The 13,766-nt window shown below is 43.6% G+C and overlaps 1 protein-coding gene across 6 annotated transcripts in view; it reads right to left on the reverse strand.

Moving 5' to 3' along the window:
- The window catches only part of ccdc150 (coiled-coil domain containing 150), a 169,544-nt gene that overhangs the window by 130,581 nt on the left and 25,197 nt on the right, over positions 1–13,766 (reverse strand). For all 6 annotated transcript variants that reach the window (XM_070883527.1, XM_070883529.1, XM_070883525.1 and 3 more), the window contains 5 exons: positions 12,063–12,179; positions 9,947–10,076; positions 7,494–7,537; positions 7,310–7,402; positions 4,794–4,901 (listed from right to left, as the gene is read on the reverse strand). In XM_070883527.1, coding sequence (XP_070739628.1) covers positions 4,794–4,901; positions 7,310–7,402; positions 7,494–7,537; positions 9,947–10,076; positions 12,063–12,179 — 492 coding nt within the window. The remainder of the gene's footprint in view (positions 1–4,793; positions 4,902–7,309; positions 7,403–7,493; positions 7,538–9,946; positions 10,077–12,062; positions 12,180–13,766) is intronic.

Genomic DNA, 13,766 nt, shown 5'->3' on the forward strand with positions numbered 1-13,766 from the left:
AGTATGAGGAGTGGTGTGATGGAGTAGCCTTGAGAAAGCAGAGTGAGGAGGTGGGGTGATGCGCACAGCAGGATGTAGGTGAATGTGCCACTACACTCGCCCTTTCCTGACCTGGTTAGGTCATTAAACTACTTCCTACACTGAATCCAGGAGCGTTGTACTACGCTCCTGCCGCTGACCTTCTTTGCCACCTCCAACCACGCCTTCTTGATTTCAGCTTCTTCCTCCCGTTGTTGGGGAAGAGTATCTCACTCCTACCCCTCACAGCCCCCAGCAGCACATCAAGGGAGGCGTCAGTAAAGCGGGATGCAGCTTTTGAGCATCTGGACTCCATTGTGAGACTTCCTCTTCTCTTCCTGCCAACTCAAACTCCTTCGATTTGCATCTTTGGATTGTCCATTTAAATGCTGGAGTTGAGATTGCGTCATGCGGATCCACATCATGCCCCCCATTGCCGCTAATTGGACAGGAAACCCAGAAGTAAAATGATAATGAGGTGGCAGAGTTAAAAGGCCACTGGCAGACATGCTGACCTTACTTCTTGGTTTCCTGCATGATACCGCCCCCCGCCGCCCCACCGCCCCGCTACCAGCGTGTCTCCCAATTAATATCGGGGTCTTTGTCTCAGTAGTATTTATTTCCTTGTGCCTCGGCACTTTTTCTTACGCTAAAGGTTCTATATAAATGCATGCTGTTGTTGTAGAAACAGAGCACAATACAAGGGATACCTTTGGCTCAACATCCAAGGGTATTCAACATTTAGGAAGGATAGACACAAAGGAAAAGGAGGCGGGGTGGCGTTGCTGGTTAAAGAGGAAATTAATGCAATTGTAAGGAAAGACATTAAGCTTGGATGATGTGGAATCAGTATGGGTGGAGCTACGGAATACCAAGGGGCAGAAAACGCTAGTGGGTGTTGTGTACAGACCTCCAAATAGTAGTAGTGATGTTGGGGAGGGCATCAAACAGGAAATTAGGGGTGCATGCAATAAAGGTGCAGCAGTTATCATGGGTGACTTTAATATGCATATTGATTGGGCTAACCAAACTGGAAACAATACAGTGGAGGAGGATTTCCTGGAGTGCATAAGGGATGGTTTCCGAGACCAATATGTCGAGGAACCAATTAGGGGGGAGGCCATCTTAGACTGAGTGTTGTGTAATGAGAGAGGATTAATTAGCAATCTCGTTGTGAGAGGCCCCTTGGGGAAGAGTGACCATAATATGGTGGAATTCTACATAAGGATGGAGAATGAAACATTTAATTCAGAGACCATGGTCCAGAACTTAAAGAAGGGTAACTTTGAAGGTATGAGGCGTGAATTGGCTAGGATAGATTGGCGAATGATACTTAAGGAGTTGACAGTGGATGGGCAATGGCAGACATTTAGAGACCGCATGGATGAACTACAACAACTGCACATCCCTGTCTGGCGTAAAAATAAAAAAGGGAAATTGTCTCAACTGTGGCTATCAAGGGAAATCAGGGATAGTATTAAAGCCAAGGAAGTGGCATACAAATTGGCCAGAAATAGCAGCGAACCCAGGGACTGGGAGAAATTTAGAACTCAGCAGAGGAGGGCAAAGGGTTTGATTAGGGCAGGGAAAATAAGATTACGAGAGGAAGTTTGCAGGGAACATTAAGACGGACTGCAAAAGCTTCTACAGGTATGTAAAGAGAAAAAGGTTAGTAAAGACAAACGTAGGTCCCCTGCAGTCAGAATCAGGGGAAGTCATAACTGGGAACAAAGAAATGGCAGACCAATTGAACAAGTACTTTGGTTCGGTATTCACGAAGGAGGACACAAACAACCTTCCGGATATAAAAGGGGTCAGAGGGTCTAGTAAGAAGGAAGAACTGAGGGAAATCCTTATTAGTCGGGAAATTGTGTTGGGGAAATTGATGGGATTGAAGGCCGATAAATCCCCAGGGCCTGATGGACTGCATCCCAGAGTACTTAAGGAGGTGGCTTTGGAAATAGCAGATGCATTGACAGTCATTTTCCAACATTCCATAGATTCTGGATCAGTTCCTATGGAGTGGAGGGTAGCCAATGTAACCCCACTTTTTAAAAAAGGAGGGAGAGAGAAAACAGGGAATTATAGACTGGTCAGCCTGACATCGGTAGTGGGTAAAATGATGGAATCAATTATTAAGGATGTCATAGCAGCGCACTTGGAAAGAGGTGTCATGATAGGTCTAAGTCAGCATGGATTTTTGAAAGGGAAATCATGCTTGACAAATCTTCTGGAATTTTTTGAGGATGTTTCCAGTAGAGTGGACAAGGGGGAACCAGTTGATGTGGTGTATTTGGACTTTCAGAAGGCTTTCGACAAGGTCCCACACAAGAGATTAATGTGCAAAGTTAAAGCACATGGGATTGGGGGTAGTGTGCTGCCGTGGATTGAGAACTGGTTGGCAGACAGGAAGCAAAGATTAGGAGTAAATGGGTACTTTTAAGAATGGCAGGCAGTGACTAGTGGGGTACCGCAAGGTTCTGTGCTGGGGCCCCAGCTGTTTACATTGTACATTAATGATTTAGACGAGGGGATTAAATGTAGTATCTCCAAATTTGCGGATGACACTAAGTTGGGTGGCAGTGTGAGCTGTGAGGAGGATGCTATGAGGCTGCAGAGTGACTTGGATAGGTTAGGTGAGTGGGCAAATGCATGGCAGATGAAGTATAATGTGGATAAATGTGAGGTTATCCACTTTGGTGGTAAAAACAGAGAGACAGACTATTATCTGAATGGTGACAGATTAGGAAAAGGGGAGGTACAACGAGACTTGGGTGTCATGGTACATCAGTCATTGAAGGTTGGCATGCAGGTACAGCAGGCGGTTAAGAAAGCAAATGGCATGTTGGCCTTCATAGCGAGGGGATTTGAGTACAGGGGCAGGGAGGTGTTGCTACAGTTGTACAGGGCCTTGGTGAGGCCACACCTGGAGTATTGTGTACAGTTTTGGTCTCCTAACTTGAGGAAGGACATTCTTGCTATTGAGGGAGTGCAGCGAAGGTTCACCAAACTGATTCCCGGGATGGCGGAACTGACATATGAAGAAAGACTGGATCAACTGGGCTTGTATTCACTGAGTTCAGAAGAAAAGGAGAGGATCTCATAGAAACTTTTAAAATTCTGATGGGTTTAGACAGGTTAGATGCAGGAAGAATGTTCCCAATGTTGGGGAAGTCCAGAACCAAGGGTCACAATATAAGGATAAGGGGTAAGCCATTTAGGACCAAGATGAGGAGAAACTTCTTCACCCAGAGAGTGGTGAACCTGTGGAATTCTCTACCACAGAAAGTTGTTGAGGCCAATTCACTAAATATATTCAAAAAGGAGTTAAATGTAGTCCTTACTACTAGGGGGATCAAAGGGTATGGCGAGAAAGCAGGAATGGGGTACTGAAGTTGCATGTTCAGCCATGAACTCATTGAATGGCGGTGCAGGCTCGAAGGGCCGAATGGCCTACTCTTGCACCTATTTTCTATGTTTCTATGTTTACTGGTCACTCACCTTGCTTGTCAGAGAGACTCAGTTTTTGTAAACTGAACAACATTGTAGCAAGAAGTACATGAAACCTAAACTAGAAGAACCATAGAAGCTTAGAAGGAGGTCATTTAGGCCATCATGTTTGCGCTGGCTCTTTGCTAGAACAATTTTAAACTAATCCTGCTGTTCAGTGCATAGCCAGGTATTGTCTTCTGTTACAAATATTTATTCAAATTTCCCTTAAAATGTAATGGTCTCTGCCTCAACCACTCCTTGTGGCAATACAGCCCATGGTCCACCAATTCAATGAGGAAAGAAATTTCTCCTACTCTCCCATCTCGTTCTCAAATGACAATTACAAATTGATGACCCCTTTCCACTGATTCCAAAATCACAGGAAATTGTCTTTACATATTGAAAACTATTCAGAATTTCATAAACTTCTATTAAATCTGTTCTTAACCTTTTCCACTCCAGTGGAAATAGTATCTCAACTCTCTCCTCATAACTATACATTCTTATCTCTGGCATTACCTTGATAAAGTTACACTTTAGACTCTCGATGGCTGCAATGTCCTTTCTCTAAGGGGCAACCAACATTACATATAGTACTCTAACCATGACCTAACTATCAGAATACAACTTCATAATTACTACTTTACTCTATGCCTCCATTTGTAAAACCCAGAATTCTATTGGGCCTTTTTGCTGACTTTATCTAGTTGCACTGGCAAGGAATTTTGTATTTGGACCTTAGACCCGTCTGTTCATCCAAAGTATTCAGCATCTTTCTAATGATTGAATGTTCCCATTCTTTGTTTTTCCTTCCAAAGTGTGTTACTCCTCACTTTTCCATATTAAATTGCATCTGCCACTGTCTGCCTATTCTGAGAACCTGTCAATGTTTTCCTGAAGTCTTCTATCGTCCTTTTGCTCATTGCCAAACTTCCTTTTTTGTGTATTCAGCCAATTCGAATAATACCCATTAACCCCATTGTTTCCTCTCCAAACAACTTCATATTCTTGCTGTTAAATTTTGTCTGATATGCCTAAACTTTTACAACAAGCTCCCCATGAGATGCCTTTATAAAATGCCTTCTGCAAAGCTATATACACATCTACTGCAACTGTTCACTTCTTCAAAAAGCTCTATTCTATTACATTTTTTAAACTTCATATCAAATATTTTTTGTAACATTTGAACTTAAATTTACAACAAAAAGGAGAAACAAAAGTTAGCACCAAGTAATAATGAGAGCAATAAGCTTAAACGAAACACTGATTCTACAACATCAAACCTTCAGGGATGCTTGGTGTTGTGTTATCAGTTTAGCATTCTCCATGGAAATAGAGCACAGTCTGCCACTTAGTTCAGTACATTGTGCACCTAGCTGGTCATTCAAAGCCTGAGAGAAGAAAGACAAAAATCATAAAATGTTCAAGTATACCAATTTATGTTGCATTTACAGAATAAAATTTGAGAACAATAGCATATTTATTTTTAAATGATCCGAGCAGAAAATGTAGAGACGTAGGGCCCAAGTTTCCACAGGATAAAAAACGGGCGCCCCTCCAAGCTGGGCGCCCGTTTTTCGCGCCTAAAACGGCGCCAGAAAAAAAAACGTGCTATTCTCGAGCGCTTTGCAGCTCCTTGTCTGTTTGGCGTGGCGCCCAGGGGGGCGGAGCCGACACTCGCACCGATTTTGTAAGTGGGAGGGGGCGGGTACTATTTAAATTAGTTTTTTTCCTGCCGGCAACGCTGCGCGTGCGCGTGCGCGTTGGAGCGTTCGCGCATGCTCAGTGTGAAAAAAAACATTGGCACTCGGCCATTTTTGTAGTTCTTTGTAGCTGTTTAATTTTTGAACATTTTTTTAATAAAATCACATTGCCATCAGCACATCAGCACTGAGGCTTCCCTTCTCACTGTCTCCTTCCCCTCCTTCCCCTCCCTCCCCTCCCTCCCCTCCGCGGCAACAAACGGCTGTCTCCTTCCCCTCCCTCCCCTGCGCAGCAACAAGCCGCTGTCTCCTTCCCCTCCCTCCACGGCAAAAAAACGCTGCCTCCTTCCCCTCCCTCCACGGCAACAAGCCGCTGTCTCCTTCCCCTTCCTCCCCTGCGCGGCAACAAGCCGCTGTCTCCTTCCCCTCCCTGCCCTCCACGGCAACAAGCCGCTGTCTCCTTCCCCTCCACAACAACAACCCGCTGTCTCCTTCCCCTCCCTCCCCTCGGCGGCAACAAACCGCTTTCTCCTCCCCCCCCCCCCGCTCAGCGGCACGAACGGCTTTCTCCCCCCGCCCCTCCCGCTCAGCGGCACGAACGGCTTTCTCCCCCCCCTCCCGCTCAGCGGCACGAACGGCTTTCTCCCCCCCCTCCCGCTCAGCGGCAACGAACGGCTGCAGAATTGTCCCTGGCTGAAGCACTTTCACACAGGTAGGAAGATGATTTATTTAATCTTTTCTTTGCTTATAAATGTTTATTCAGGTTGGATTTATTTGTATAATATTTGTAGAAGTATAAATAAGGATTTATTGTAGAATTTAATGATTTCCCTTCCCCCCCTCCCCCCCCACCTCGTTCTGGACGCCTAATTTGTAACCTGCGCCTGATTTTTTAATGTGTAGGACAGGTTTTTTCAGTTCTACAAAAATCTTCACTTGCTCCATTCTACTTTAGTTTGGAGTACGTTTTCACTGTGGAAACTTTCAAATCAGGCGTCAGTGGCCGGACACGCCCCCTTTTGAAGAAAAAATTCTGTTCCAAAGTAGAACTGTTCTACCTGACTAGAACTGCAGAAAAAAAAATGTGGAGAATTGCGATTTCTAAGATAGTCCGTTCTCCACCAGTTGCTCCTAAAAATCAGGCGCAAATCATGTGGAAACTTGGGCCTGTAGAGCCCAACTTTGGCCATGACTTGCATCAATTTTTTTGGAGCAAGTTGTTTTTTCTGGAGTAAGTTTAAAAAATGTCATTTTCCCCAAAAAAATTTGCTCCAGAGTAAGTCAGTTAGGTACGATTTTTTTTTAAGTTCAGTTTTTTTCCCCAAAAGGGGGCGTTCCCAGACACTTATGCCAGTTTTGGCCATTTATGCCACTTTGGCCAGCTAAAACTTACTCCAAATCGACTTAGGTCAGCGTATGTGGCCAGCTCTAAAAACCTTGCAGGCAGTTGAGAAATCGGCGCTGGTTAGTACATTTAAAGCACCAAGACTGACAAAGCACTAAACAAACCACAAAAAGTAATAAGCAATCAATCAATGACAAATAAAAAATAGAAGTCCTACCTTTATGCCAGAATCAAGTCTTTTTTTTAAAGTTCCTGCCCCCCATCAAAATACTCTTTCTCCCTCCGCCCACCCACCCCTCAATCAAAAACACTCTTTCTCCCCCCCACCCAATCAAAACTCTCAAGCCCAACCGTCAATGAATAAAAAATAAAACTGAAGTCCTACCTCGAGCCGGGAACTCAGCGGGCCACTCAGCCGGGGATAGGGTATGGCGAGATCGGGGTGTCCCTTCGGCCGGGGATAGGGGTTGAGAGCATCGGCTCCTGCTCACTGCCCACAGGACACGCTGGGAGGGCAGGAACATGCGTGCAGACTTCACTGCACATGCAGGTGCCGGCACTGTTTTCAGCATTGGCCTGTTGCTCCGACCCCCACTTCACAATGCACGCCACGCTGGGACTCCGGGGACTCGGAAGAGCGGCCAGGATGGGGCGACATTTTTTTTCAGAGCCGTTGCGCCGAAAAAGAGGTTGGGCAAAATTGAGCCCGTAGAATACAAATAAAAATTTCTATTACAAAAGTCACTCTAACCTGCACTTTTTCTGCCACATCTTTCAGTGATGCAATCTCACTACGAAGATTGGCATTTTCCTCCTGTTGTTTGTGTACCATCAGTTGTGTTTTCTGAAGAGACGAATGTGTATCAGAATAGCAATGACTGAGATAAAAATCTTGAACAAGTAAACATAAAAGTTATTTTTTTTTGCAAACTTACCTTGCCTTCATCAGCCATCTGAGATATAATGGACTCCTTAGCATCTAGAAATTGTAAAACGTACAATATCAAATGGATCCACAAAATACTAAAAGGCTGGCACTGTGCATTTTATGTTCCAATTATATCATAAGCGATATGCTGCCACACTAGAGTAGCGTGGCCTTTAACCTTAAACATACACTTCCTCTATCACTGGCACACCATGGCTGCAGTATGTACCATCTACAAGGTGCACTGCAGCAACTCGATAAGGCTTCTTTGACAGCATCTCCCAAAACCACGACATCTACCACCTAGAAGGACAAGGGCAGCAGGCACATGGGAAGATCACCACCTGCAAGTTCCCTTCCAAGTCAAACACCATCCTGACTTGGAAATATATCGCCGTTCCTTTATCGTCACTGGGTCAAAATCCTGGAACTCCCTCCCGAACAACACTGTGGGAATACCTTCACCTCAACTGCAGCGGTTCAAGGCAGCGGCTCACCATCACCTTCTCAAGGATAATTAGGGATGGGCAATAAATGCTGGCCTTGCTAGTGATGCCCACATCCCATGAATGAATAAAAAAGGTTCAGCACACTAGAACACTGCTTATCGGAAACTGCAGCAGCGTTTGGGATAGTCAGGAAAGGTTTGCCCTAGATTGTTGGCAATATACGCTCGTGTAGAGTGCCACTTTTTGAAAACTTAAGGAACTTAACCATGCCATTTTTATACCTCCAAGGTAAAGTTTCCTTCTCTGATCTATACAGACAAGAATGTCGAAGGTTTGATCCCGAATCCATGATTCCAATCCAGGAAGTTGCAAATGTACTACGTAGCCACCGTGCCATCTTAGAATGGGCAAATCATCCAAGATTCCCATTCCTGTCCGCTATAAGGACTTTTACTGGAAATGCACAGGATTTACATCAGGTGAGAACAGAATTCTGTTCAGCTGTGGTGCGCTTCATAATGGAAGGCCCAATAGTGCTCATTGTCATACACACAATAGTCATTTGGGACCAGAGGTGAACCACTGTCCATGAACTGTATCCCAGTAAGGGAGTCAATGCTTTCTGGAGGAGAGGAAGAAATTGTTTGCTCACATTTCACAACAATAAAGTGGTATAACAGTAGCGTAGTGGTTATGTTACTGGACTAGTAATCCAGAGGCCTGGACTAATAATCCAGAAAATGGAAATTCAAATCCCAATACAGCAGTTTCAGAATTTGAATTCAGTTTTAAAAATCAGGAAATAAAAACCGGAGATCAATAAAAAGTGACCATGAAACTGTTGGATTGTCATAAAAACCCAACTGGTTCACGAAAGTCCATTAGGAAAGGAAACCTGCCATCCTTACCTGGTCTAGTCTACATGCTACTCCAGTCTCACACCAATATGGTTGGCTCTTAACTGTTCCCTGAAGTGGTCTAGCAAGCCACTCAGATGCATCACCACCATCTCTTTTTCAACTAGAGATAGGCAATAAATGCTGGCCTTGCCAGTGTCACCCACTTCGAGAATTTAAAAAAATCCATTTATGATGATAGCATGATAGAAATTTTGCATAATTTTGAAAAATTACACAAATATACTGCAGCAAAACATACCACACCCTTGTATCACCAAATGGTGCATAACGTGAACTGTTGCAGAACTCAGTGAATAACAATTATTTCATATGCACTGGCACTCAACATACTCTGAAACATACTCTGAAACAAGTTAGAAACTAAAGTTTGGTTTGAATGCCTTGCTAATTGATAGCAAATATGAAGATATAGGTATTTTTATTTCAAAAGATAAAAGGCAATAAATGGCAAGCAATACAGCAGCACATACCAGCTGATACTTCAAAACAAAGGTCAGGTTTCACGACTTTATCCAAAAATGCAGTCTTCTTCCTTCTTCCATGTCTATCAACAATTGACAACCTATTTCTTTCGCTGCTGTATATCTAGCAGTTTGTAATCTTGTTTTTTCCATAACAAAGCCCCTATATGTGGACAGGTCATTAGCCTGACTCACAACTCACTATCAAGGGTAGGGTAGATGCAATGGGCGTCGCCACTCTGCTCCCATCAGATGAGAGTAGGCTGCTGTGTGCCAAACCAGTATTCAGAGACGAGAACTCTCATATCTGCTCACCCAGGCTGTCTGGAATGGGGCTCTAATCCATAACCTTATGATTCAGAGGTGGGAATACTACCACTGAGCCAAGGCTCATTCCCCAACTATTCAGTACTAATACCATTTTACCTAAAAGAAATAAAGAACGAACATATCTAGAGCACCTTATCACATCCTCAAGACATCCCAAAACATTTCGCAACCAACGTGGAATACTTTTAGTGTGCAGACATTTTTGTTATGTAGGCAATACGGCAGCCAAATTCCATACATAATTAATGATGCCAAAAAATCTAAGAATCTAAATACATAATATTAGATGAGTTTCAATACCTGATTCAATTTTAAGCTGTTTGTGCATTTTCTCCAAATCACTTGTTTTCTGCTGCTCTTCCTGCAGTCTCTCCTCAGTTATCTGCCCATTCGTTCTGACTGTGAGGCTGTCCTGCTGTAGCACCTTGACCTAAGTGAGGACATTTTAAAATCATTAACCAAACATCTATCATATATTAAAAACAATGAGGGTAATACTCAACTTTCCTGCCTGGGCAGTAATCTGGAGGAGCGGTTTGTTTCCCTGCCAGTTATAAAACCTGCTCAATTTTTGTTGCAATTAAATAAATAAAATGAAAATCAAGTGAGTGCTGTTGATCCTCTTCTCCAGGTTACTGCCTGGGCAGCAATGTTGAATGGTCATAATATTCAGATGACATTGCACCTATGATTGTCAATTTATGTGACTCGAAGAACAGTGGGTTCAACCAATCTTATATGATATACTCTCTTATTGCCCTGCAGTCCAATGGAAATTCATCTTGGTTTGTAAAATTCTCAGTGCACCCTCACAGGGAAAAAAAGATGTAAAACTCCAGACAAACACTATCTCAGTCAATCACTGAAAATAATAACCTCCACGATGGCTCATAGGCAATGGTGGATCTGAAGAAACGATTGTAAGTACTGAGAACCTTAAGATGTGCAACACAACTTACGTTATGCAGAAGCGGCATTGACAAAAGCTAATAACCCTTTGCCTAGCTCTTGAGAAACTATGTTGAAATGGCTTCCAAATCCTAATCTTCCTCAATCACTTAATTCATCTCCTGATGGAGTCAGTGACCTTGAGCAGGAAGCCACCATAAACGTGGTACATAACAAGATGGAACTGTTCTGTACAGAAAGCCTCGTCACTAGTTCTTCTAAACAAAGCCTACTGAAAAACAACTTGCCCCCAGTCTCCACCCCCCTCCCCCCCACCAAGAACAAACTCGGCTTCCCCTACCCTAAAGAGAACAAAGTCATAATTTCCCCAACCCCACTGTGAAGAAACTCCGAGCAATTATACTATATTTGGTCTTAGCTCCCCATGTGCAACACCATGGGAAATCATTTTAACTAGCATATGTTTTAGTAATAATCTTGCATAAGGCATGCATTTTCTACAAATCTTATTTCCTGTGTCATAATTTTGAGTCACACTTTTTATATCAACATTTGCAACAGTAACATGCATTAATATAGCATCTTTCACACTGAAAAGCACCCCAAGGTACTTTACAGAGACATAAGGAAAATGGTTGCAAAACCAAAGGAGAGATTAGGAGCAGTGACCAAAAGCTGTGTCAAAGAGGTGGGATTTAAGGAGGGTCTGAAGGAAGGTAGAGGAGATAGAGAGAAGGGAATTCCAAAGAGCGAGACATAGGCAGCTGACCACCAATGGTAGGACGAAAGGGGGGAGGGACTTTACAAGAGGCCAAAGTCAGACAAATGGGGAGAATGGAAGAGACAGGCAAAGCCATGGAAATTTAAACACAAGGATGAGCACCAAGAGAGAAAAAAAAGAGAGAGAGAGAGAGAGAGAGACAAAAAGAGCAAGAGAGAGCAGATCTGGCAATGAATGGTTAAATAAATTGTGCATCAGGTATGCTCAAGTTTATATTCATTGGACTTGAGGGAGCAAAGATGGAGTCAGATGCATCACCACCACCTCCAGAACAACCAGGAGGGGAGATGACAGAAGTACAGACAAAGGTGGATGTGAGGGATTGATTGAGCTAATCAATAGCAGCATGCGTTTTGTGATCAATGCAATGTCAAAGACTAGGCAGTACCAAGTTCCGGAGTAAGAGTATAAGTAGCTTAGGGATGGAGGAAGAGCGAGGTGGAATTCAATAATCAGTGCCAGTAAAAGTCGGAATAGGCTTCTGAATGACAAAAAATAAATTTGCTTAAGGGCTTACCTACAACTTTGTATAAATCCCTTGTTATTTAAACTGCAATGTTGGTGATGGTGGTGCTGGTGGCGAGGGGGGTGGGGGGAGGGGGAGGGGGAGGGGGAGGGGAGAGGGCGGTAGTTAGTGAAAAAGGAATACCAAACCAAAAATCACAAAAAACAAGCCAACTTTATCAATAGTTCATAGTGCCTTTAAACTTGCAGCAAACTCTGCACCTGCATTCTTTCAATCTCCACTATTTTCTCCATATCCTGGACACGTTGTAGCAAATGAATATGGGATTCTTCCAGAGCTTTGCGGAGACTCACTTCCTGGGCCAATTCCTCCTTCATCTGAAAAACAATTCATACATGTTATCAACAGATAACACAGTTTAAATTAGTTATATGCATGTCACTCTCCCTGCTGAGGGCTGCAGATCTCTGGAAGCAGGTGTTTGGAAAATGCAGATTGTAGGCCTCAGTTACTTCCTTCATATCCCCTACCACTGCACCCCACTCCCGTTGCTTTTCCCCAAAACCCTTGCAAAATTTAGCAGATCACATCCTTTCAACCCACCTCCCACAAACCCAACCTCCCAACCACCGCTATTGCATGGCTTACTCCTTTTCCTTTACACTACCTCTCATGCATTGCAATCTTCCTAACATCCTTCTTACTGCTCAGTTTTCCACTGCCTCACCATTCACTACCCATTTTGTCCCTAATCACCCATTGCCTAAGGTTCCCTTCCCTCTCTCCCCTGATCCCCTGCTTATCTCGATCCTACATCCCCTCGCCTCTTTTCCCATTACCTATCCCCTCTGCCTAGATTCCCCTCCCTGACTTAATTTTCTCAACAAAACAGTTCTCATTCTCTGATCCATTCCATTAACCTATATCCCATCGCCTTCATCTTCAGCCCTGAATCTCCCTCAGCCTCCAACCTCACCCGCCACATCTCCACTCTCTGATCCTGCTAGCCTTATCCCAAACCCCATAGCCCTATCCCTCTGCCTTCTATCAGTCTAAGAAAAATCTTGTACCTGTTCATCCAATCTCCAACAAGTTCCTTCTTTTTCGTCGGTTTTGCAACAATTTAATCCTTAAAACGACATAAAACGCTATAAATAGAATATAACTATGTGCTTTATAAAACAAATTGCCTGTTCCCAATATTGTCAAACATGCGAAGAAAGGCTTGTCAGAGGACCAGATGAACTAGGATGGGAGACAACTAGGTATGGAAATGGGAAGGGTGGGTGCGAGACTGGAGACATGATGGGCAAACGGTTTGATGCAGTGGGGTGTTCATAGATCAGCTGAAGAAGAATGTAAAAAAACAGATTTGGTGAGGCCATGAAATGGCTAAAGAAATATCAGAGCAGCACAGAAGCAGAAGCAAAGAGCAGGGAGTAAAGCTGAATCAAGAAATATTGAGGTAGCTCAGAGCCGAGAGCAAAGATGGGGAACCAAAGTAGAGATTTATAGAAAACGGAGCAGCTGGGAGACGTGTGAGGTAGCACCAGCAGCAGCATCTGGTGGCAGGAGGACTATCATTACACAATGACAAGCAAATGTTGACACATTGTTATTCCATTAAAAATATTGACAAAGGATTTTTGTCTTATAAATGTTGACATAAAAGCGTTATTCAAAAACTGTGACAAGGATAATGTAGACAGGAAGTGCACACAAGATGTACTTGCATGGTCTTTTACTCTGAAGCTCTCTGCCAGCGTCTTAAATAATCCCTCCACAGAAATAAAATAAATAATTCCATGGGCTGGATTTTCAGTTGTGGCCATTTTGCGGCGTTAATCATGGCGCGCAGTAAGCGCCCTATAAAAGTTTGCGCCTCCTTCCGGAAAATTTGCCCGAAACTCAGCTACAATGATCGGGGGCGCTAAATCACACCTGTGCTTGGCCGCCCCAACTGA

Source organism: Pristiophorus japonicus, chromosome 6, assembly GCF_044704955.1.
Source record: "Pristiophorus japonicus isolate sPriJap1 chromosome 6, sPriJap1.hap1, whole genome shotgun sequence".
Lineage (NCBI taxonomy): Eukaryota > Metazoa > Chordata > Chondrichthyes > Pristiophoridae > Pristiophorus > Pristiophorus japonicus.